Source organism: Biomphalaria glabrata, chromosome 16 (genome assembly GCF_947242115.1).
Source record: "Biomphalaria glabrata chromosome 16, xgBioGlab47.1, whole genome shotgun sequence".
NCBI classification, from domain to species: domain Eukaryota; kingdom Metazoa; phylum Mollusca; class Gastropoda; family Planorbidae; genus Biomphalaria; species Biomphalaria glabrata.
The window spans coordinates 20874889-20901565 of NC_074726.1; the positions used below are offsets into that span (position 1 = coordinate 20874889).

General features: G+C 37.4%; 1 protein-coding gene across 1 annotated transcript; it reads right to left on the minus strand.

Moving 5' to 3' along the window:
* Positions 1–736: 736 nt before the first annotated feature.
* Positions 737–25640, minus strand: LOC106054279 (5-hydroxytryptamine receptor 1-like). Its single transcript, XM_056014773.1, has 3 exons — positions 25453–25640; positions 3976–5275; positions 737–1749 (listed from the first exon to the last, which is right to left on the minus strand). The coding sequence occupies exons 2-3, from the start codon at positions 4918–4920 to the stop codon at positions 1564–1566; spliced, it is 1131 nt and encodes a 376-aa protein (XP_055870748.1). The 5' UTR covers positions 4921–5275; positions 25453–25640; the 3' UTR covers positions 737–1563.
* Between the last annotated feature and the right edge of the window lie 1037 nt (positions 25641–26677).

Here is a 26677-nt window from a genome sequence, read left to right on the forward strand (position 1 = left end):
TCGCAGATCAAGTATTATGTCTTTTTTTTAAAAGATACATGATAATTTTATGTGCACATATTAGCACCATAGACTTACATTGTTCCGCTCGTCCATAGCACAGCATAATATGAATGTATAAGAAATATTAGACTTCTACTTTACGACTTCAACTAATTTATAAGGAAATGGGTAATAAACTAGCAGTATGAAGGAGCGTTGATTTAAAAATGAACTGCTACGCAATAAAATATTACAATTATAGTTCAGTTTTTTTAAAATATTTTATTGATAACAGTGAAGTTATCGTGGTATTCTACTACAGTCTTAAATTACATCATTTGAGTCATTTTTGGTCTCTGAGTGACTCGTTTTTTTAGACTATAAACTTAAATAATGGTGTTAATTACAAAGTGTTTAGACATTAGCCTATTTTTTTAGCCCTTTTTGAGATTTTCATAAATATATATAAAACTGTAAATAGCTTTTTGGTTTATTCAGTTAACAGACAAAAAAAGTAGTGATAAGCTATGTATTTTTTTAAAAGTTATATCATAAATTATTGTGCACTTTTTAGCACCTCAGAATCAAATGTTCTCATTTTTCTCTGTATTGTAGCTTATCATTTTTTTTTATTTAACTATAGTTGGCAACATAAGAGTTCAATTTGTTTAGTTTATTGTGAAAATACGGTATAGATCTCAGCGTTCATACTTTACATTATAATTGTCTACATCCAGTAGGTGGGGGTGGGGGTGGCCTTAGCAGTGCGCGGGGGCCCTGGGCGAGTGTCTTGTGCCATGAGCCGTGAGGGTAGACTTTATATACCGTGCCACTCACGCTAACGGACCAATCCGTCTCTAACGCTGTAACAATAACAATTCATTATGTCCGCCTCTAACGCTGTGGGCCTTTTTTTTGTTACAAAACATAGAGCATTACTTTGGTACTGTTGGCCTACTATTGGCCGCTGAAGTGCATTATATACTGTTTTGTAATTATTCTGCATAAAATATTTTTCTTTCAAGTTACAAAAAAATTACTTCCATGGCCGCACGATGCCTATACACAGTAGCCTATAAAACACTTAGGCGGAAGCAACCAATCCAAAGAGGTTATTTTGTATATAAACATCAACGTCCAATCGGATTTTATTAGGAAAATGTGTAGTGATCACGTTTGTGACTATAAAATCTCCAATCGCGGGGCCCCCTTGAGGCACGGGGCTGGGGCGTTTACCCCACTTGCCACCGCCAATGGCCGCTACTGGGCTACATCCCTCTTGTTATGTTTCAAATAAAATGCATTTTGTTTTTAAATTTACAGTTGTTTAAACTTATATCTCATTAGTAGGACCTATGTTATTTATTTATAATTCAAGCATATCTAATTTACAGCAGTTTTTTTCCACATCATTAGCTAGATTCTAGATCTACTTTTATTTTTTGCCACTTGAAGGTTGTCGATCACGACTATCGTGCTTTTCAATCGTTACGGAGGACAGCCGTTTAGATCACGTAGTCCCGAGATAAACAGTATTTCTAATGATAGCAATTATTGAGCGTGCCGAGTTCTATACCAAGATCACTGCATCGCCTGAACCACTCCCAGGATCTGTCGTCTGCCTGACGCTGTCGTGGAACTGTGCTCATTTTTCGCCAAGTTGAGAACCAGGGTGGCGTCAAGGACGATGTGAAGCCCGGATGAAATGGTGAAGACTTTCTTGGTGACTAGCTGTTTACCCGGCCTTGGCCGAAACATAATTTTTAACTGTTGAGAGAAATATATTTTGTTTATAGAAAGAAATTGGTGATTCTGGGACTATAAAGGGATAGATTTATGAATGGTGAATTACCAACCCATAATAAGATTCACTGAGTATTAGAGTAATATCATCAGTAAAATCGGTAAATTTAAAGACACTTCAGGACAGAAGACTAAACAGTAAAGTAGCAATTATACATCAACACTGAACCATAACTTACATTACAAAACACAACCTGATAAACTACTCTGCAAGACACAAAGATAATGCACTTTATGTTTTCAATATGCTAGGACCAATGTGTACAACTACATGGATATGCGAAGGGCGTAATTATCTTCTCTTTTGAAGTAACGTCTGTAATATATAAGATAAGTGAATATTGAGACAATCAAATTATTTCAAAGGCTTACAGTAATAGCGCTTGATTAACAGGCAATATATTAATGTAGTATAAGTTAATTTTTTTTTTAAATGTTTGTTGTGTGTATGTTAACGATATTGGGAAAATGGGGGGGGGGGGTATGGAGAGCACATAAGGAATATTAAAGGAAAATTTTGTAAAAAAAAGATGAAAGAGTTGAATTCGACTCAAGCCGACATTCTAACCACTCTGCAAGTAAAGTATGTATGAAAATAGAAGTTTGTATAGTTTGAGCATTGAATTTACTAGCGTCAGTGCAATGTCGTATGCCAACCCCAACGCTTTCTATGCGTTAGGGCCAATTAGTAATTATTTCCCTAAAAATATCTCAGCTCCCACATTCTATATAGATATCTATTGTTTGTATAAAACGGTAACTTATAAAGGGGACTAATTCAGCTTATACCACAACCTCAGTCATGTGCAATTTCTTTTTATTGTTCGAGATACCAAACAAAATAATTAATTAAACAATAGTCAATTAACTAATTTTTTTTTATTGATTCTAATGTTGTCATTAAAATAAATAATTGTGCTAAATTTCAGCTTAATCCGAGATTAGGTGTGGGAGAAATAACGTGTACACACTTTTTACCAGACAGAGTGAGTTGATATAAGCTTTGTAAAAAAAAATAATAATAATAAATATGAAAAACGTTAATTTGAACTCAAGACCTAAAGCCTCTTCAAGCCAATACACTTACCAATATACCATTGAATCGCTTACCCCGCCTCCCCCCCCCCGCCATTTTTGCCCGAAAAAAAAATCCTGGTTAAGCAAATGTATAAATCTACTCAGAGTTTATAAAATTCTATTGATAGGCGTATATAGGCCTATGATCCAGACCTAGAAAAGTGCGCAAAATGTTAGTTATTGAACTCTTTAACGAAAACAGCGTCAATACTGAATACCCACTATGTCTGTTTAACAAAAAAATTGTGGTCTATACCAAGTTAAATTTAAGAAGAATATTTCGAAAAACGTTAGCGGTCAAACTAGAGTTTTCCCAGTGTGGACAACTAGTTATTAATTCTTCCCCCCCCCCACCCCCAATATAGGCTACATCCAGTGTGCCATTGCTAGGTTTTGTTATGGAACGGAGTAAAAAAATGGTCTTTGTTTTTCCTGTTAAATCTGACATTCATTAGTTATTAAGAGCTAAATGATCGCTGTATAAAAGAGGTTTTGTCTATTTATAAAAAGTATTTTTTTTTATCTTTTCTTCTCAAAGAATATAAACCGGAACTTAAAACTTACAATGAAATTGTAAACAAAGAGAAAAAAAACAACAACAACATGTATAGCTTTTATGTAGCGCTACTTTCATGCATATAGCATGCTCAGAGCGCTAAGATCCAATCTCATTTGTGGACCAGTGGGGGGGGGGGTATCTGGGAGAAGGTTTTCCGTGCTGCCTTTAGGCATCTCAGTAAACACATTCTGCTCGAGTCGGGTGTCGAGCTCCCTTTATAGGTACCCAAGCCAAGCCAAGTTCAGCGTACTTAGCCTCTCGACCACGCTTCCCAGATTACTGTTAATATATCCCCTGGCAGAATTTAGTGCTGTCGTAGGTGTGTGTGTGCGTGTGTGTGTGTGGAGTGATCATACCTTTCAGCGTTTGTGTAGTAAAGTTTCATCAATCAAGTTTTATAGTCTGCACTGTTTTATAAATCAATACATTTCTTTCACAGAACCAAAACTACACAAATCTTTAAGAAAAAAAAAAGATTTTGCAAACGTTGCTCACCTATAGATCTATGTAAGGTATAATTATTAGATTGGCCTGACTGATTTTCCGATTCTTACCTGTGCTCTAAACTTTCTGTTCAGTAAGATGATAATAATAGGGTTGACGACACAGCAGAAGAAAGACATCCAGACGATACAGGTCACCGCCTTCCTAGGGATGGTAGATGGCCACCCTTTGTCCTGATAACTAATGTTTACTACGGACGCCGGAAGGCAGAACACGGCGTACCCAAACGTCACCAAAAACAGAGATCTCATCGCCCTGGTTGTGTTCCGATTAAAACCTCGCGCCCCAGGGATAACGCCCTGTAGAATATTCCCTGCTGGGGCGGAATCGGAAGCTACCGGAAGTGGGACGACTGAAAAGATGCGGTGGTGGGACTTGACCTCACGGATGATCTGTAAAATGAAGATTACGATGAATGTGGCTGGAATGAAGCTACAGACAATCTCTTTGACCAGGTGCTGCGCGGACCCCTGAGAGTTGACCAGTATGCAGAGGTAGTAGGATCCATCAAATTGATAGGAGCCCCAATAGTTCAGTGGCAGCACGGCCATGGTCAAGCCTATCAGCCAGATGCAGGCGAGTATGACGCAGGAGGTCGTGGCAGTCAAAATATGGTTGTACCTCAGGGGACGGCTGACCGCCACGCACCTGTCCAGACAAACCGCCATCAGGCTGTAGCTGCTGGAGCTCCTCCCCATTGTCCGGAAGCTGGCCGTCACCTCGCAGACTGTTACTGAAAAAGGCCAGGCCTCGGCCACCACACTAGCCGCTGCGAAAGGTATGGCGAAAATTCCAGTGAGGATCTCGCCGACGGCCAGGGAGGCGATGAAGATGTTGGTCGGCGTCTGCAGCACGCGGCTACGCACGATGACGTAGATGAGGAGGGTGTTGCAGATCAGCGTCATCACCGACACGAACACAGCAAAGAAAGAGAGCACGATCTTAACGCTGGTCAACTCCGAAAAGTGCTGATGGTCAGTATAGTTGCTGTTCATGACATTCTTAGTGTGGTTATTCAGGCCTGGTCAGAGTACGGTCCAGCCTAATCCAATGGCGTTAACACGAATCACACACGAGGCTTAAAATAAATATAGTATAATTGTTCTTGTCAATGTTTGATAATTCTGCCCAACGAACGTACAAACGAAACATTTTAACGTTTAGTAATTTCAAGCCTTATTATTTTTTTCCTTCCTTTAATTACTGCAATTCTATAGAGACGATTCCATCTACCACGAAGTGCTTTATAATCTTTACGCTGAACGCCTCTTTATTTACTCCCTCAGATAAAGCGTTCATTGAAGACTTTGATGTATGCCTCTGCTGACGTTGGAAATCATCAATATTTACCTGGAAAAAAAAAAGAGAATAAAGATATAGTATGTGGGTGCACAGCATTGGCAGATATTAACGTTATAGTTATAGAAATTATTTTGTGTGTTTTTTAACTTCTGCCTTACTAAATATTTCTTTGTTTTTTTTTAACCACTTACGCCTCCCCGATTGCCCATCTTTCTTAGACTATAGATTTTTCTTCCACTGCCGTAGGCAATCAGTTTAATGTTGCAGGAAGTTATCTAGGAAATGTTTAGCTATTTGAAGAATGTCTCTAGTATTTTAAGCGCATTATTTCAGATTTCTGCATCCTTATTGTCATCAATAGTTTATTGATTGGTGCTACGTCATACAGATCTAGGCGCCGAGGTTGCAATGACATCAACACTATTTAATTAAAAACCAAAAATATATTTAAAAAAATGCGTCTGAGGAGCGTGAGAACTCAAGGAACGTAGGTGACATTACATCAGACATCCGAAAGAAGATTGCATGGATCGAAGTTTAGAAAAGTATTCGAGCTGAAGCCGTGTGACGTAATGTGGCTAAAAATATTTCCATTGATAAAAAGACGTAAACCAAATGAGCTTGTGATTTTTGAAATGCAAGAACTTGGTTTTTTTTTTTTGTGCTTCTTTTTCTACTTTGGACTTCTTGATGAGATCTACTTTGGACTTCTTGATGAGATCTACTTTGGACTTCTTGATGAGATCTACTTTGGACTTCTTGATGAGATCTACTTTGGACTTCTTGATGAGATCTACTTTGGACTTCTTGATGAGATCTACTTTGGACTTCTTGATGAGATCTACTTTGGACTTCTTGATGAGATCTACTTTGGACTTCTTGATGAGATCTACTTTGGACTTCTTGATGAGATCTACTTTGGACTTCTTGATGAGATCTACTTTGGAATTCTTGATGAGATCTACTTTGGACTTCTTGATGAGATCTACTTTGGACTTCTTGATGAGATCTACTTTGGACTTCTCTTAATTAAAGTCGTTCTTCTTCACGCTTGAAAAACTCTGCCTTTACTTTTTATTTTATATCATACGTCCTTGAGTCTGTCAAGTCACGCTGCGGATCGAACTCCTAATTTTGTGAAATATCTTTTCCCATAAATTGCGGATGAAGCATCGTTTTACGTAAATGAAATCGACCACATCTCAAAATAGAAGCGAAAACTGGTCAACAACTTTATTTTCCATCTTCTAGACATTGCACTGTCAGAGCTTGGTTTTAGTGAAGACATTTTCAGGATTATGTTATTTTTTATACCTAGGAGGAGCTAAATGAGTTTTAGAAAGAAAGGATGAACTTACATTCTAATTGTAAAAAGAAAAAGCTAGGCCAATTTGACATTTTACCTGGTAGACGAATTAAAAACGTATTTGGACTTGAATTTGAAAATTAGGAAGGTTTTGGAGATTCTTCTACTATCTCAGCTTTTAATAAGGTTCTTATGCAAACGTATCAAATGAATAGATGGTAACAACCCTGTTTTATCTTTCGTGAACTATAAGTTCCCTGGTATAAATGTTCCAAGAGATTCCAGCTCCTTTGATCTCAAAGTGTCGCTCTCTGTGGAAACGTTCGTTAGTGGAAACGTTCTTTAGTGGAAACGTTCGTTAGTGGAAACGTTCGTTAGTGGAAACGTTCGTTAGTGGAAACGTTCTTTAGTGGAAACGTTCGTTAGTGGAAACGTTCGTTAGTGGAAACGTTCGTTAGTGGAAACGTTCGTTAGTGGAAACGTTCAGATTTATAGCTGTCAGCTGAGGGAAACAAGACTAGGAAAGAAGAGCTGATTTATGCCTGTCAGCTGAGAGAAACAAGACTGCGAAAGAAGAGCTCCTTATTTATGCCTGTCAGCTGAGAGAAACAGGACTGCGAAAGAAGAGCTCCTTATTTATGCCTGTCAGCTGAGAGAAACAAGACTGCGAAAGAAGAGCTCCTTATTTATGCCTGTCAGCTGAGAGAAACAGGACTGCGAAAGAAGAGCTGATTTATGCCTGTCAGCTGAGAGAAACAGGACTGCAAAAGAAGAGCTGATTTATGCCTGTCAGCTGAGAGAAACAGGACTGCGAAAGAAGAGCTCCTTATTTATGCCTGTCAGCTGAGAGAAACAGGACTGCGAAAGAAGAGCTCCTTATTTATGCCTGTCAGCTGAGAGAAACAAGACTAGGAAAGAAGAGCTGATTTATGCCTGTCAGCTGAGAGAAACAGGACTGCGAAAGAAGAGCTCCTTATTTATGCCTGTCAGCTGAGAGAAACAGGACTGCGAAAGAAGAGCTCCTTATTTATGCCTGTCAGCTGAGAAAAATAAGACTAGGAAAGAAGAGCTGATTTATGCCTGTCAGCTGAGAGAAACAGGACTGCGAAAGAAGAGCTGATTTATGCCTGTCAGCTGAGAGAAACAGGACTGCGAAAGAAGAGCTGATTTATGCCTGTCAGCTGAGAGAAACAGGACTGTGAAAGAAGAGCTCCTTATTTATGCCTGTCAGCTGAGAGAAACAGGACTGCGAAAGAAGAGCTGATTTATGCCTGTCAGCTGAGAGAAACAAGACTGCGAAAGAAGAGCTCCTTATTTATGCCTGTCAGCTGAGAGAAACAGGACTGCGAAAGAAGAGCTGATTTATGCCTGTCAGCTGAGAGAAACAGGACTGCGAAAGAAGAGCTGATTTATGCCTGTCAGCTGAGAGAAACAGGACTGCGAAAGAAGAGCTCCTTATTTATGCCTGTCAGCTGAGAGAAACAGGACTGCGAAAGAAGAGCTCCTTATTTATGCCTGTCAGCTGAGAAAAATAAGACTAGGAAAGAAGAGCTGATTTATGCCTGTCAGCTGAGAGAAACAAGACTGCGAAAGAAGAGCTCCTTATTTATGCCTGTCAGCTGAGAGAAACAGGACTGCGAAAGAAGAGCTGATTTATGCCTGTCAGCTGAGAGAAACAGGACTGCGAAAGAAGAGCTGATTTATGCCTGTCAGCTGAGAGAAACAGGACTGCAAAAGAAGAGCTCCTTATTTATGCCTGTCAGCTGAGAGAAACAGGACTGCGAAGGAAGAGCTCCTTATTTATGCCTGTCAGCTGAGAGAAACAAGACTAGGAAAGAAGAGCTGATTTATGCCTGTCAGCTGAGAGAAACAGGACTGCGAAAGAAGAGCTCCTTATTTATGCCTGTCAGCTGAGAGAAACAAGACTAGGAAAGAAGAGCTGATTTATGCCTGTCAGCTGAGAGAAACAGGACTGCGAAAGAAGAGCTCCTTATTTATGCCTGTCAGCTGAGAGAAACAGGACTGCGAAAGAAGAGCTGATTTATGCCTGTCAGCTGAGAGAAACAAGACTGCGAAAGAAGAGCTCCTTATTTATGCCTGTCAGCTGAGAAAAATAAGACTAGGAAAGAAGAGCTGATTTATGCCTGTCAGCTGAGAGAAACAAGACTGCGAAAGAAGAGCTCCTTATTTATGCCTGTCAGCTGAGAGAAACAGGACTGCGAAAGAAGAGCTGATTTATGCCTGTCAGCTGAGAGAAACAGGACTGCGAAAGAAGAGCTGATTTATGCCTGTCAGCTGAGAGAAACAGGACTGCGAAAGAAGAGCTCCTTATTTATGCCTGTCAGCTGAGAGAAACAGGAGTGCGAAAGAAGAGCTCCTTATTTATGCCTGTCAGCTGAGAGAAACAAGACTAGGAAAGAAGAGCTGATTTATGCCTGTCAGCTGAGAGAAACAGGACTGCGAAAGAAGAGCTCCTTATTTATGCCTGTCAGCTGAGAGAAACAGGACTGCGAAAGAAGAGCTGATTTATGCCTGTCAGCTGAGAGAAACAGGACTGCGAAAGAAGAGCTCCTTATTTATGCCTGTCAGCTGAGAAAAATAAGACTAGGAAAGAAGAGCTGATTTATGCCTGTCAGCTGAGAGAAACAGGACTGCGAAAGAAGAGCTCCTTATTTATGCCTGTCAGCTGAGAGAAATCTTTCTCAGTGGTTACAGTGATAACGTAGACGGTACATCACACCCTCTTACAAAATTTTTCTTATAACACACATTTAACGTACGTCAGAAACTTACAACAATCTTTAAGGCTTCAAGCGCCTGAGTTCCTTATGATCCACATTTTGTCACCTAGAGAATTAACATTATTATAGTTATAACTTATTAATTATAATGCGAATGTTCTCGAGACTGAAAAGGAAATGTGCAGTTTTTACGTGACCATTTGGTATTACAAACTCACATTTGCCTGACGCAGGCGAAGCCTATCTCTAACGTGATCGACTAAAGTTTTTTTGTTTTTTTTTTGGCTGCATGCGGCATTCTACAATGGAAGTTTTTCTTTGATTTTCAAAGTAATGTGGATACCAGATCCAGCTAAATGTTTCCAAATGAACGCTTCTGTAACAATCCATCTATAAGTTAAGTTAGTCAGGTAAATTCCCTTATGGGGCAGATGATGTAAATGTCATCTGTTTCTGTGGCCCACGGTTAACGAGGGTGTCATGTGGCCAGCATAACGAACGACCAACCGCCTTTACAATTCCCCAACTAATATCAGGTACCCATTAGAGCTGGGTGGACTCAAAAACGCCCTTATGATCCGAAATAAATAATTTCAGTCTTCACCAGGATTCGAAACCTGGACCCCTCGCTTTACCACTCAGCTACCGCGCCCCCTCTACTTTTATTTAGACATATGCACCTTAATATACCACTATAATGTCAAAAAAAAAAAGTAAAAAGACCATTAGGGAAAATGAATCACAGAGAATATAGAATACAAATTATTCCAGTGACAAGAAGTTGTGATTCGCGCCGGTAAATCTATATTATTAGTTGACCTTTCAGAGTAGAAGAGGAACAGCTAGTTATCTGAGCACTGATTGGGTGAAATGAGAAAAATCAGTAAATGTCACTCGACCGTGGCAAAGTATGCTTGAAAGAACTTTGATTTAACTGATGGATTCATTTAGTCTGGTCGATAGTGTGCAAGAAAGTATAGGTCTCAATTCAGGCTAGATAATATATATGATTGAGTGTCTGAATTAGGTGGAAGGAGAGAGAAAGAGTAAATGAGAGAAGGAGTAATATATATATATATATATATATATATATATATATATATATATATATATATATATATATATATATATATATATATATATATATCTAATGGGCATAGCCAGGATTTTTTCTTAGGTCGGGGGTAGGGGGGGGGGGGACCCGCCAAGGCACATTCCTCGTCCCATATGCTAGGACAAATTTGTACAAATACTCCTTCTTCCCTAGTGCTATTAGAGCATGGAATGGGTTGCCTGAGCTAGCCAGGAAAACCAGTGACTTGGCAGAATTTAAGTCTATGGTTAATATGCAAGACTAAATGCATGACGCGTAGGACGCAATCATCTTCTTTTTTGTAGTAACGTCTGTATTATATAAGATAAGATAAGATAATATACATATATATATATATTTATATATATATATATATATGTGTATGTGTACATAATTAATTTTCATTACATTATTCTTATTCATTCTTTCGGAAGATGTTTATTGTACCCTAGAATAGGTTCTTCCTGGAGTTAGTGGGAAAATTGTACACTCACAGCCATTGCCAGTAAGGGGGTCTACAGCGCTCCCCCAGTGGGGTTCGGGGCGGAGCCCCTCCGTCAAGCACCATTTCCGGTATTGAAAGCCAACAAAATGTATATTCTGAGGTGTCTACAGTGCATTATCCTACTATTAAAAAGTTTTATTTCAAAAACCTAATCTGCTATTCTAACTTACTTAGATCCTCCCGCGCCGTTCGGCACACTGGGCGGCAAGCTGCTTCCACAAAAATCTGTCACTGGCAATGTCTGAAGCCTCTTCCCACCTGCTCTGAGGACCTCCATGAAAGTGTGGCTCCAAGTTGTACTAGGATGTCTCTGGTTGCGCTTTCCTCGTAATGGCCTATGTGTCATCGCAACTCTTTTTATGCCTTATTCATTTAGTCGGAAAACATGCCCCGCAAACCTCATGCGACGCTCTGTCACAACTTTACTAAGGTTCGGCATATGATTTCCTTTATTGGGATCCGATCTCTATAACTGACTCATCCGTCTTAGCCATCTTTGTTGAGCCATATTTAGTCTATTTCAATTTCTGCAAATGACTTCCACGCTATTCACTGCGCTTTATTAACGGAGCCCAGCCACTGGTAGAGATTTGTAACCTTTCTTAGCTATGCTCTTGGAATTAGGTGACTGTAGTTTGCTTTAGATTTTATATCGAAAAGGGAAGTTTTATCGTCAAAATCATCTGGGGGGTTTTAAACAAAAAAATCTCTGGAGATGACACAACAGCCAGTGTTCTCTGGAATCTATGCGTATAAACAAAGACAGGATGTGACGTGTCCTTACGTGTTGTTCCAGAGGACGAACTGATCTACGATGGGGGCAGTGTTACAAATGAACAGTGACAGTTAGAGGTCACTACGTGTGACCTCGGCGAGATGACCCTGCAACAGGTGTTCTCTGGAATCGACATGTATAAACAACGACAGGATGCAGAGTTTTTGCAATATTGGACAAGCGATTAGGGACTCTATATAAGCCGGAGAGTTAATGTGAAAGTCAGTCGTGAGTGAGTCGTCGGTACTGTTGTCTACTGTGCGAGACAGTAGAAGAGAGATTTGTACGACTCGATGCAAGTTAACTACGGTAGAGTTAACTGGAGTGGACTACTGTCGTTAAAGTCTATACAGCGAACTACAATGGACTTGAGCCGTTACAGTCGATACAGTCGATGTAAGACGTGTGCGGATCTGATTCGGTAGACTTGAGTACGACTTGGCTCAGCTTTGGGAGACCCGGAGCGACACTGGGAAGTGTGTCGTTGGTCTGTTCTGTGGAATACGGCTCGATGCAAGTTGAGAAGAGATGAATAGCAACGAAGTATAGCTAACTGTAAACTGACAGATATTGTACAGTCTTCTACGCTACATGTTACAGTAACAAATTGTTAGAGTTAATAGTCAATAAAGTTATATGAAACTGAAAGTTTAGTCGTCAAGTTCCTTGCAGTGTTTTTGTGTGCCTACTAATACATTTAGCCAGAAGATTCAGAAATACGTAACAATATACAGAGAGAGAGAGAGAGAGAGAGAGAGAGAGAGAGAGAGAGAGAGAGAGAGAAGAAAACGTCTTAAGTCAAGTAAGAGTTAGTCTAGAAATATTGGTAGGTAGGGACAATTTGACCTGAAGGAAGTCGGAGAAATGGATAGCCAAAAGGAACGAACAAAGCATAGTGTTATGACACAAGACTCTTCGAAATAATAATAGACTCTCAGGTTATTACTCTATAAATACTTTAATATTACAACAAGTTATGTAAATACGAACATTTCATTTCTCTTCCTGTCAATTACTCCCGGCTTCCCCTTTTCAACATCACTTCCATTCATTACACAAATTCGCACCATTATTCATGCACACCGTGCTGCGCTACGACCGTAACACCCCCCTTGTTTGCCAAGTTCGATGTACATCGAACGTCTATTAAATATCAAATAAAATTATAAATCACTGTTCAATATAATTATATTATCTTCATTAATTCTCATTCTTTTAAACCAGGTAAAAACCAACGACAACAACAAAACCCTCCAACAGCAAAATTAAATATCATCATTTTTCACATTATTATTTTAGGTTCAAAATTACTTACATCCATCCCAATGTATAATGTCCAGACTTCCCCAACGAATCAATCAGAGTAAATCTCATAATTCACAATTATAAACTATAATTAACTATGTAACTGTAATACTATATTTTACATTTCTAACAATGGTTTCATCAAATTCTCAATACAACACCATATATTAATATCTCGACACCTCACACATGTAACAAAGCTTCGTCAATCCATACAGTCTTCGATTACATATACATGTAGTATGTGTATATTTACAAAATGTTCCAATCTGTTATAGATGTCTATTCATTACACTGCTATTCATTGTGTTCTCACCAAAATGATTTTACTGACATTATTCTTTTGACCAACCAACAGAAACAAAATTGACGTGGCCAAGCTCCTTTCCTTACTTCCATTTCTTTTCCTTCTTAGGTACACCGTGACAATGTGTCAGCTATCACATTGTCTTTCCCTGGTATTGTCCTGACCTCAAAGTTATAATCCATAAGTTGCAATGCCCATCTGGCTATTCTGTTGTTCCCTAGTTTATTTGTATTAATGAAGGCCAAGGGAGCGTGATCCGTCCATAGTTCAAATTTAGCTCCCATTAGGTAGAACCCTAATTTTGTTATACCCCATACAATGGCTAGTCCTACCTTTTCAATGGTAGCATATTTCAACTCAGATGCTGTCAGTTTTCTACTCACATATAAAACAGGATGTGGGACACCATTCCATTTTTGCATTAGACAGCCTCCTATTGCAATGGCTGATGCATCTGTAGCCAAAATAAATTCCTTAGTTATTGTCAGGTAATTTCAAAATCGGTGCTCCAGAAAAGAAAGTTTTAATTATGTCCAGTGCTTCTTGACATTCCTCCGTCCACACTATATTGTTAGGTTTTCCTTTCTTTGTTAGATTTGCTAGTGGTTCAATTATTTCTGAAAAATTTGCGATAAATTTTCTATAAAAGTTGCATAACCCCAAAAGGCTTTTAATTTGCTTCTTTGTCTTTGGTACCTTAATGTCCAATATTTTTGATACAGTTTCTTCCAATGGTGTAATGTACTCATTTTTAATCTTATACCCCAAAAATGAAATTTCACTTAGGCCAATTTTTATCTTTGTTGGTTTCAATGTTAAATTGTTTTCTTTGATAATTTTAAAAACCTCTCCAAGGCTTTGTATATGCTCATCCCATTGCTCACTAAAAATGCATATATCATCTAAATAACAAATTGTGTCTCTTCTATGGCTGAATAATTTGGCCATCATTCTGTTAAACGTGGCTGGAGCATTTACCAAGCCAAAGCTTATCACATTCCATTGATATATGCCCGAAGGTGTCTTAAATGCCGATAATGGTTTAGCTTCTTGTTTTAGAGGTACTTGCCAGTATCCTCTTGACAGATCCAACATCCAACGTGCTAAAAATCTTTGCATTTTTTAGCTTAGTAAACATTTCTTCTGCTTGTGGCATTGGAAATGGATCAAATTGTGTGACTTTATTCAACTGTCGATAATCCACACACAATCTTAAGTTGCCACACTTTTTTTAACAAGCACGACTGGTGCAGCCCATGGTGAACTAGATGGTTCTATCACTCCAAGTGTTAGTAGCTCATCAATTTCCTTCTGTAATGTTTCTCTATGGTGTAATGGGATCGTATATTGTGGCAGTTTATTCGGTACTTTGCCAGTTAACTTGATATCATGTTCTATAATACTTGTTTTCCCAGGTAAATCCGTAAAAATATTCTTATACTCCTCAATTAGTGCCTTGATTTCTTTAGCTCTAACAAGAGAAACTCCATCCACCGTGACATCCTTCCACGTTTGCCTACTTTCTGTTGCCACTGTCTCTATTGGTCTAAACCTTTCCTCTGTCTCCATTTCTTCCGTCACACAGGCACTCATTGTCATTGACTCATCTTTACTCCTTTCTTCACTTCTTTGTCTTGGTCTGAACTCTTTTAACAAATCTACATGAAATATTTTGAGCTTCGAATCAATGTCTATTTCATAATCCACATCGCTAATTTTCCTTGTTATTTTGTACGGTCCCAGCCATTTTGTGAACAGTACATTATTCTTATCCTTGAGTAAGACCAAAACATCTTGTCCTACGTTTAATTCCGTCATTTTTCTATGTTTATTCACCCTGCAACGCGTTAATTCATTTTTCTCTAGTACCTGTCTACCCGCTTCTTCGCATGCCTTTATAACCTGATTTCTAGTTTCTGTTACAATATCATAACTGTCATTAGTTCCTACATGTTCATGAGAGATTATCAAATCTTTCACTATTGTCATTGGACCTCGCGGATTACCTCCATAAATCATTTGAAATGGTGAAAACCCTGTTGTTTCAATACGACTCTCTCTGTATGCAAATAGTATTGACGGAATAGCCATATCCCACTCTTTGGGTTTATCATCCACTACTTTAGATAATGCTTTCTTTAGCGTACCATTAAAGCGTTCGCAAATACCATTGCTCTGTGGGTGGTAAGGGGCTGTAAACCTTTGCTGAATCCCAAACATGTTCAAGAATGTTGTAGTCAGCTGACAGTTGAATTGAGTGCCCCTATCTGATAATATTTCTTTGGGAAATCCAAATCTTGTAAATAACGTATATAATGCTTGTACTATGTCTCTGGCTTCAATTCTTTTGAGTGGAATAGCCTCTGGCCATCTTGAGCACACGTCTATCACAGTTAAAATATAACGGTGACCCCTATTCGAAACTACTGGCATTGGACCAATCAAATCAATCGCTATTTTACTAAATGGTCTATCTGCTATATCCACCCTTTGTAATGGTGCTTTTATTTTTCTTGCCCCTTTTATTTGGCATAGTCTGCACGAAGTCACATAGTTTTTGATGTCCTTACTAATAGATGGCCAATAGAAATCCTTGAATATTCTTTGTTTCGTTTTATGTATTCCCATATGTCCTGCGTGTGCTACATCGTGCCCATTTTCCATAACAAGCTGCCTGAATTCTCTAGGTACCACAAGCTGGATTATTGTTTCCCCATGCCATTCAATCTCTCTAACAAGAGCTCCTCTTTCTATAAAGAATCTTCCTCCTCTACCTCCTTTCTGAGCCAGCTGACGTAACTCTGGGTCATTTTTTTGTTTTGTGATAAATTTTTCTCTGTTAAATACTATATCTTTGATTTCTATTGTTTCTGTGTTTTCATGTTGTTCTTCATCTTGCTCTTTTTCCTTAGTTGATAACTCAAACAATTTTGCCAAATCTCCTTCCTCTACATCCTTACTACAGGATCGAGTAGTCCCCATTCCACAACAATTTTTTCAAACTTCTATCTCATTTTCCGTGCACTTCTTTATGTTTGGTATATTGCCAATAATCAAATCAATTTGATCATGGTCTATAACACATGCCTCTACGATCCCCGTATAATACGGTGTTTTAATGTTCACTCGGGCCACGGGTAATCGAACTGTTTTACCATCAAACATAATACATGCTTTGTTTTTTCCAGTATATTCATGATCTTCAACCAATTTTCGGTTTATTCCAACAATAGTGCTCCCAGTGTCCCTTATCGTTCTTGCAGCCTTATTTCCTACAAATGTTTGAAAACAGTCTAGACTTCCTGAACTCGACAATAACGACAAACTTTGATCTCTTCTATTTCTTCCGCTGTCATATCTTCCCTGTCTGTTTCCTTGATATCGCCCTCTGTAGCTATTATACTGGCCTTGTCTACTATCTATTTGGCTCCTTCCTTGTCCTCTAAACCTATTCTGTCCTTCATATCTAAATCTTCTATTGTTGCTATAACTGTCTTGTGTTTCTCTAGCTCTATTAAATGCTACTATTTCTTCAATATCGCTACCTCTGTTTAACTTTTTTTCAGGATGTGCCACTTTGTAAGCCCTTATTAATTTTACAATCTCATCTACAGATTTTGGCTTTCTCTCCAGCAGGAATATTTTTAGTTCGTCCTGACTCTCATAAATGACTTTATCCAGCATAAGAAATACCTTTAGTCCATCAAACGTCTTCTCTATTTTTGATGACTCTGTCCAATTGTCAAAGTAGCTATTCATCTTGTCTAAAAATGTTTGGGGATCCTCGTTGGTTTCAATGGTGCAATTAACATATTGTTGACGATAAAACGCCTCAGTTTTGCCAAATGTTCGTAGTAATTGCTCCTTTACTATTTGGTAATTATTCTGATTCATGCAAATCATTGACGGTACCTCCGCTGCAAATGACTTCGATAACAAAAATGTCCATTTATCTTCCGGAAAAGCTAATTCTTTCATTTCAATTTCAAACTTCTTTAAGAAAATATCTATGTCTATTTTATTCTCATCAAACATTGTACCTTTATATTTTGCCAATTTATTTCCAGACACGTCATTTTTCTTTCCAGTACCTTCATCTTTAGCTTTTCCTTTTTTTATTTCCAACTTTTCTTTCTCTATGGCTAACCTTTCTTTCTCTATAGCTAGCTTCTCTTTCTCAATTTCTTTATCCGTAACTAATTTCTCTTTACTGATAGCCAACTTCTCTTTCTCTATTTCTTTATCCATTGCTAACTTCTCTTTCTGTATTTCCTTTTCCATGACTAACTTCTCTTTCTCTCTTTCTTTTTCCATGGCTAACTTCTCTTTCTCTATTTCCTTTTCCATGACTAACTTCTCTTTCTCTTTCTTTTTCCATGGCTAACTTCTCTTTCTCTATTTCCTTTTCCATGGCTAACTTCTCTTTCTCTATTTCCTTTTCCTTGACTAGTTTCTCTCTTTCTTTTAATCTTTCTTGTACATATTTTCTCAGCTCTGCTCCTTCTAATTTCAATAGTCTCCCTTCTTCTTTCAAAGCAACTATCTCAGCTTTATCCGCCATTTGTATTTTTTCTTTATCGAGTTATCTGACCATATCAATTAAATATATTTGATTCTCATATACTTAATGCTTGGACCCAACAATGTTCATATCTAAATGTAATGTAATGAACCAAACGTTTAATGTTATTCGAATACAAATATGTATCTACTTCCCGGAATACTCTTCTTCCTGCTGGTATAACTGCCAATGCTAGTGTATATTCTCCGCCGGTGATATGAATCTTTCGTTATTTGTCTATATGCCATGGTCAGTGTATATCCGTTGGTCATAAATAGGCACTGTTCTCCACCGTAGTCAAAATTCACTAGTGTTGCCCACAGCAGTGCTAATAATCGTACAAATTTCCATCAATATTGAATGTTAAAGGTTATTGTTGAGAACTATGACCAGCCAGAATAATGAACATGTACTTCAGCAGCCACTGACATGATTTTTTTTAATTATTTTTTTTTTCAATAAATTCGTAGCACATCCAAATACAGTGGGTAATCCCTGACGTTTTCACATTGGTGAATGTAGAGAATGGGCCGTCATAATAATTATAATGATATAAATCTAGATTTAAATGTTAATCCAATTGATTAATTCAACAATAATGTTTTTAGTTAAGTTTCAACTAAAGGTTCATGTTTACCAGTGAGTCTAGTACATAGCTTTAGAGATTTAGATGACGCTACTCTCCCAATCTTAATAGATCTAGAGATCTAGAGATTTTGTTACACTTCGTAGTACTAGTAATACCTCAGTAGACAGGAATTAGATACCGATATAACGCAGGTCTTGCCTTTTCCGTTGGGCGCCACTTGTTATGACACAAGACTCTTCGAAATAATAATAGACTCTCAGGTTATTACTCTATAAATACTTTAATATTACAACAAGTTATGTAAATACGAACATTTCATTTCTCTTCCTGTCAATTACTCCCGGCTTCCCCTTTTCAACATCACTTCCATTCATTACACAAATTCGCACCATTATTCATGCACACCGTGCTGCGCTACGACCGTAACACATAGCTCTGTCATACCCAACTCAGAGCAAGCCACGCCCCATAGTCAATACATACGTTTAGTGAGCAGCAGTGCATAGCCATGAAAAAGACACTTAACTTTGTGAGCAGGGGTAGTCTTTAGTCTTTACCCCTCTTTATTATATCAAATACTAGACATATATTACCCGCGACCCGAGGGTCTTTATTTACGCATTACTTTCGATATAGTCACTGAGAGTGTTTTGTAAACAATAAAACGAAATAATAAAGTAATAAGTAAAGCGAATGTGTCAATGTAAAAATAGTGTGAATGAAGCTTTCAAATCAAAATATCTAATAGGCTTAAATCCTTTTTTTTTTTTCAAATTGAAACATTTGCTTGTAGGCCTATATATATTTGATTAAAATTTGAGATGAATAGACTAAATTTTGTATGTTCATGTGTATAAAGTATAAAGTAGATCTTGAGGTAGACATAGATCTAAATCTACACTAATCTAGAGTTAAAAATTGGCTTTTATAGAGTTCATTCTGTGCTGGGCATGAGTGAACTTTTTTTCATGAATGAATATAGGCCTATCTCAACACGGCTACGTAGCTTTAGCCAACAGTGAACGAATGTATTAAAATGCTTTAGAAAAACAAATTTGAATGTTAATTTGATTAAAATATGAAATGAATGGACAATAATTAGTATGTTTATGTGTTAAAGCATAAAACTATCTTTGCGAAAAGAAGTTTTATCATCTTAGAGTTCAATAAGAGTTTTAGACCTAGGCCTAGGAATAGACTCAGTAGAGCGATGTGTTAATGTGTAACCATTTGGTAATGTCTAATGAAAGAATGTTCGCCAGGAAATCTGTAGTCACAGATATCAGGAACTAATTTATGTAAAAAATGCTTTTGAATAATCTAGTGGATTGGATTTAGATGTATGTTAAACGTAGCTAATGATCCTTTCACGTTATTTCTCTTTCGCTACGAAAATAAAATTAGATTTGCAAACAATGGGCTTACCCGAAGTCGATACATTCTTATCTATTAAAAACGAAAAGAGCGATAGCTTTGTTAAATGAATGGGATTATAAAGTGAACAATTAAACGAAATAATTTTTAGTACGCGATTCATGAATGAATATAGATCTAGGCCTATCTCAACTCGGCTTCGCAGCTTTCGTGAACGAACGTAGCTTTAGAAAACCAAATATGAATGTTTATTTGATCAAAATATGAAATGAATGGACTTTAATTAATATGTTTATGTGTTAAAGTATAAAACTATATGTGCGAAGAGAAGTTTTATCATCTTAGAGTTGAATTAGAGTTTTAGATCTAAGGATGGGATTATAAAGTAAACAATTAAACGAATTAATTTGTAGTACGCGATTCATTACGGTATTGTCTAATGAAAGAATGTTCGTCAGGAAATCTGTAGTCAGAGATATAAGGAACTAATTTATGTAAAAAATGCTTTTGAAACACAAAATTGAAGGTTAATTTTATTATATAACGAAATCAATGGATCTTCTTTTGTATTTTCATGTGTCAAAGTAAAAAACTATCTGCGCAAAGTGTATTTCTTAAAATTAGATCTAGGTCTAAATCCTTTCTATCTTTTCTCATGTCAACATTGTACACATGGCCTAGATCCATAAAATACTATAGCTGTAATAGAGTCGGACAACTTTATTTTTTCTGAGGGTCTTAAGTTTGTTTTAGGGCTAAAATACATACACTACGGTCTAGGTTAGTACCCAAGGAACATTCCTGCCTAGTTTTATCAAGATTGGTCAAGCGGTTTTGATGTTTATAGGTACCACACATACGTACATACATACACCTCACATTCTACTTTATAATATAGATATAGAAAAAAAAATACAGCCTAATAAATATTTCAACATAATGGATACTAGAACACCGGCAGTTCCATTGGAAGCGCAGCTTTATTTTTTTTTTATTTTATTGTTTAAGCATTTTGTGTATTATTTTTGTACTTTAAAAATTAATATTTCATTTTATTAATTATTATTTATTTTTAAATATTTGTCTATTTTTCTACTTGATTATCTCCCATTTTATGACACTATATCTCTAGGAGTGATTATGTTCTGCGAAGTATTTCGCAACCACCCTAGACTGAATAGTATTAGCCTTAAATTATCTAATCATAAGCTTGCGTAACTTCCGACTAGTACTCTTGTTTTTAACCTCTGTGGAAACATCTTCTTGTAAACTAGAGGGATTAAAAAAATATAAGGGAATTATATAAAAGAAAGAGGCGCGGTTGAGCGGTAAAGCGCTTGGCTTCCGAACCGAAGGTCCTGGGTTCGAATCCTGGTGAAGACTGATTTTTAATTTCGGGATCTTTGGGTGCCTCTGAGTCCACCCAGCTCTATTGGGTACCTGACAATAGTTGGGGAAAAGTAAACGCGGTTGTGCTGACACCCTCGTTAACTCGTCATCTGCCCTATAGGCCACAAGGTCTGAAAGGAGAACTTTACTATATAAAAGAAACATGCTTTTATACGCTTTTATTTCCCCTTGAGAGTTGCGTGAACTCAGTAGCGGCGTAAACATTCCGAAGTTAAATATCACCAGGACTCGAACCCAATACCCCTTGGTTTGGAAGCTAAGTCACTAAGCTACTACTCTCATGCTATTATTTTTATCATTTATGGGCAGAGGCGGCCTTAGCAGAGCTCGGGGCTCTGGGCGAGTGTCAAATACCGTACCACCTCATGCTAACGAGTTCGTCCGCCTCTAAAACTGTAGGTGTTCTGTTGTCACAGATAGATATGAATATGAACATACTGTAGACATTAATGAATAATAATGATAATAATACCGGAGACGGTTATTATCAAAGTAGACATAGAAGACTCTCTTGTTATTTCCATTCTAATACTTTTGCTTTCGCACAAAACATAAACAAACAATGACGTCATATCATATAATATTAGCGCAGTAGGTCTTATTTTTGTTACTAAACATAGTACCTTACGTAGGTACTTTACTATTGGCCTTTCACTAATTACATACTGTATTGTAATTGTTCTGCATGAAAGATTTCGCCTTTTAAGGTTAATCAATGTTAATTATGATTCAGAAACATTTCGCATTAAAAATCAACAAACTAGATTATAATAATTTCGCTAAGCAAGAGTCGGACAGTAACTATTAATTACGAAGGAGAACCAGAACACTTGCAATAACCACAGTGACATAGTTGCTTAGACGGTCAAAGACGGATTCAGTCACTAATAATAATATGATGTATCTTCTATCCCGATGCGCGGTCCGAGTGCCGAAGCCAAATGGATGTTCTTTAAGAACAAAGGTATACGATAGGAGCTACAGTTGTCCCTTGACTTTCGCAGATCTGACTTTCGCAGATCTGACTTTCGCGGGATGGCCAAACCACGGGTTTTCAAAATAAATAATGAAAAAAATACTCGTTTTTTGTTTTTTTTTCGAACACGTGTTTTCCCACGGCCACCCGATGTAAATGTACAGTAGCCTATTGGAAAAAAAATGAATACTTCATCACCAAACATTCTGGATTGGACAAAATAACAATATAGCACATTAACTGGTTCCATCGAGACCAATCGTTATATATACCTCAACACAGACCTGCGACGTCACAGCCTGTGTAGACCAATAGCTCGCTGCCCCGTCACAAGTCGTGACGTCAGAAACAGTTGGCATGTTAAGAGAACGGGAAGTAGTTCTATAAGAGATTCAAGTGTTAAGGGCAGAGATGCCTACATGCCAAAAGGGAAATGTGTATTCCCAGACCTGGAAATGTGTATTTTGAGGGGCAAATGCGTATTTTCCTCAATATCAAGAAATATACACAGGAAAGACTCAAATTAAATCATTCAAGCACATAACATACATGAAAGGCAGCTTTCCTAAAGTTAGCACAGCATAAAGTTATATAAGACATTTTGTACGTAAGTCAAAATATTTACACTTTTAGTCTTTGTCTTAGACTTTTCTAGACTATGTTAATGATTGCGTTCTTGTCACTTGGCAATGATCTTATGATCCTAATGCCTCTTGTGTACTTTATATTCCATAATAACGGCAACAGAATATTTAGCTGGATCAGTGTCATCTAGTTTTATGAAAGTAATTTTGTTTATAGGCAATTTCTTTACAAGGTATCCAGCCACTGGAAATATTTTATATCGCTTAGATTTTCTTCTCCAGACCTTTTTTGCTGTTAGCAATGAAAGCTTTGGCATCCTCTACAATCGCTAATAACAAACATTTTAAATATTTGTTTTTCAGGCAGATAATCCTAATTAGTCACTGAACTTGTTTCTAATATAGAAAAGCTTTGCTATTTGAACTTAGGCCTTCATAAGTAATGGAACCTAGCTAGTCGCTAGTGACTGTAACAATAGCTACCACAGAAGATACATTCTGCAAGTTATGGAACATCAGTTTGATTCCCTTTATCATGCTATCTGGGATCAATAAAATTTTTTTTTTTACAATTATCAGTTGAAAACACAGGAATCAATCAAAAAATTTACAAGTTAATTAATCAATTAATAGCCATGGATTATTTTGTTTTATTCAAAATCTTGCAATATTAATAGATATGGCAGCAATTGAGCGGTTCTCTCGTTACAGTCAATATTAGATTTGTTTTTAAAAATGTATTTTTTTTAGATTTTTCTGTTTTTTTAGGTAATTCCCAATTTGAATTCCCACAGTCAAAGTTAAAAATAAAAAAAAAAAAGGAACAACTTTATAGGTAATGAAATATAAGGCGGTATAGAGATTTTCATCTAGCGTTTGTATGCGATTTATTTTTTTAAATCCGGAACAGCACCGTATCGAATGTAAGTTAGAAGTGCAAGACCAAAAATTCGTTGGCATTGATTTGTTTTTCACAAAAACATCCGGAACAACATGTTATTGATATTAAAAACTTAAGCAACGTTTTGAAGGAATATCAAAGATTAAATCAGATTTTCAATGGGCTAATAGCTTTAAGTATTTTTTTTATTCCAAACGTGACGGACAGATTAACAGACAAAACGCACAAAAGCGTCTTTTGATAATTTAAAACATTTTGAGGGAACAAGTTTAGTATCATGTTTTGGTAAAAGAAATAGCGTGCAAAAGTTCAGCATTATCCGGTATTATGTGTCGGAGAAATAACGTGTACAAACTTTTACCTGTTAGACAGAGTGAGTTGATATAAGCTTTGTAAAAAGCAAGCTTAACTGTGATTCGAACCCGCGACCCCACAGTAGGATCTTTATCCCCATCAATCACACGCCAGAACGCGCGGTGGCTGGGCGGTAAAGCGCTTGGCTTCGAACTTGAGCCCGGGATTCGAAACCTGATGAAGACTTGGATTTTTAATTTCGGGATCTTCGGGCGCCTCTGAGTCCACCCAGCTCTAATGGGTACCTGACATTAGTTGGGGTAAAGTAAAGGCGGTTGGACGTTGTGCTGGCCACATGACACTCTCGTTAACGGTAGGCCACAGAAACAGATGACCTTTGCATCATCTGCCCTATAGACCACACGGTCTGAAAGAGGAACTTTACTTTTCTTTTCAATCCCACGCCAGTTCTAACCTAATGCTTCATCTATTTTTGTTTAACACACTTGAATACAATCGAAAAAACGACACGTGAGTTTAATAAAGCTCTGTCACCGCCTTCAATGTACACAGACCCTCCAATAGTGCTTGTCAGGCACAATACTTTGTGTTATTTAAGTTGAGATATAACCTAATTTGTAAGTTGAAATATAACCTAATCTTTAAGTTGAGATATAACCTAATCTGTATGTTGAGATATTACCTAATTTGTAAGTTGAGATATAACCTAATCTGTAAGTTGAGATATAACCTAATCTTTAAGTTGAGATATAACCTAATTTGTAAGTTGAAATATAACCTAATCTTTAAGTTGAGATATAACCTAATCTTTAAGTTGAAATATAACCTAATTTGTAAATTGAAATATAACCTAATTTGTAAGTTGAAATATAACCTAATCTGCAAGTTGAAATATAACCTAATCTTTAAGTTGAGATATAACCTAATCTGTAAGTTGAGATATAACCTACTTTGTAAGTTGAAATATAACATAATCTGCAAGTTGAAATATAACCTAATCTGTAAGTTGAGATATAACCTAATCTTTAAGTTGAAATATAACCTAATCTGTATGTGGATATATATCCTAATCTGTATGTTGAGATATACCCTAATCTGTACGTTGGAATATAAACTAATCTGTAAGGTGAAATATAACCTAATCTGCAAGTTGAAATATAACCTAATCTGTAAGTTGAAATATAACCTAATCTGTAAGTTGAAATATAACCTAATCTGTAAGTTGAGATATAACCTAATCTGTAAGTTATGAAATAACCTAATTTATAAGTTATGATATAACCTAATATGTAAGTTATGATATAGGCCTAACCTAATCTGTAAGTTTAAATATAATCTAATCTGTAAGTTGAAATATAATCTAATCTATAAGTTGTTATAAGTAAGCAAAAAAAAATTGTCATACAATGAGGACTATTTAGACTAATATTAAGCTATATGTGTATAAAAGCCCAAACACAGATTTAAAAATGCGGCTACTTACATGTTGTTTTAATTATGAGAGGTTAGGGCCAAGTTGACCTGACCAATTACTCGCAGGATGTCAGGGCTACAACGGAATCCATAAACGCGCGGAACAATCTATGCGTATGACAGTCTATTTGTTTACATTGGGAGAGGTATAAATATACACCCGCAGTTCTCTGAACCGTTACCATGGCAACACGACAACATGGGAGAGAACTCGTCCCGAATCTAACGAACTCTTGATTCTTCACTGTTCGCCGTGATCGATCTGCTGGTAGTGGCGAGAGATCAAAGCGAAGCAGCGGCTGGAGGGGAGCAAGGGGGTGTCACCGTTGTCTTGGGACTCGCTCTTGTTCTGACAAAGTTATCTGCCCCGCTATAAACATGTTTTTAAACGAGTGCGCGTGCCCGAACACTTGAAATTGTGTATGTGTATACGCGCGTGAGTGTGTACATGCACTTTGTTTGAACCCTTGACGTCAGAAGTAATGATTTTTGTTTCATTAATCTTGCCAGATTTTTTCCCCACTTTTCACGCGCTTTCAATTATCCTCGAGTTCTGATTATTCTTCTATGTGCTGTTTAGGCCCAGAGGTCTAGGTGTGCATGTTTGCTTGTAACCTTTACCTTTATCTTTACCTAGCCCTTTGTCTGTTGGACCGTTGGGGCACCATGCAAGATTTGTCGACCGTCTTTCTCCATGCCTATGTCTTTTGAACCTCTTTCAATGGTAGTCCCGTCCATTCTTTTATGTTGTCCTCCCATCGCTTTTTCTGTCTGGCTCTTCTTCTTTTTCCTGGTACTGTTCCCTGAAGGAAGGTCTTTGCGAGCTATGGCCATAGATTGTTAGCTTGCGTTTTTTACGATCGTTAGCAGGTCATCATGGGGTCCAATCGCTGCAGTAACGCTGTCTCTAATCTCTTGGTTTGTGATGCGGTCTTTAAATGTGATACCTAGGATCCTTCTGTAGCATCTCAATTCCATTGCTAGGATCCTCCTCTCTAGCTCTGCAGTCAGCGTCCAAGACTCACAAGCATATAAAAATGTGGCCATGACCAGAGAGCGCATTAGTCTGATTTTGGTGCCGAGGGCTAAGCCTTTGTCTTTCCATATTATTTTAAGTTTTGAAAGGGCTGCTGTGGACTGTACAATTTGGGCCAGTAGTTCAGGTTTCGTTCCCTCATCTGAGACATTTGAGGTATTTGAAGCTACTGACACTAGTCAGTTTTTCACCTCCCTAT

Bases quoted from the DNA above. Each gene is read 5' to 3' on its own strand.
- LOC106054279 (XM_056014773.1), bottom strand. From the start codon at position 4,920: ATGAACAGCAACTATACTGACCATCAGCACTTTTCGGAGTTGACCAGC. The intron at 1,750-3,975 runs GTAAGAATCGGA...TTCTCTCAACAG, and splicing joins ACAGAAAGTTTAGAGCACAG to TTAAAAATTATGTTTCGGCC.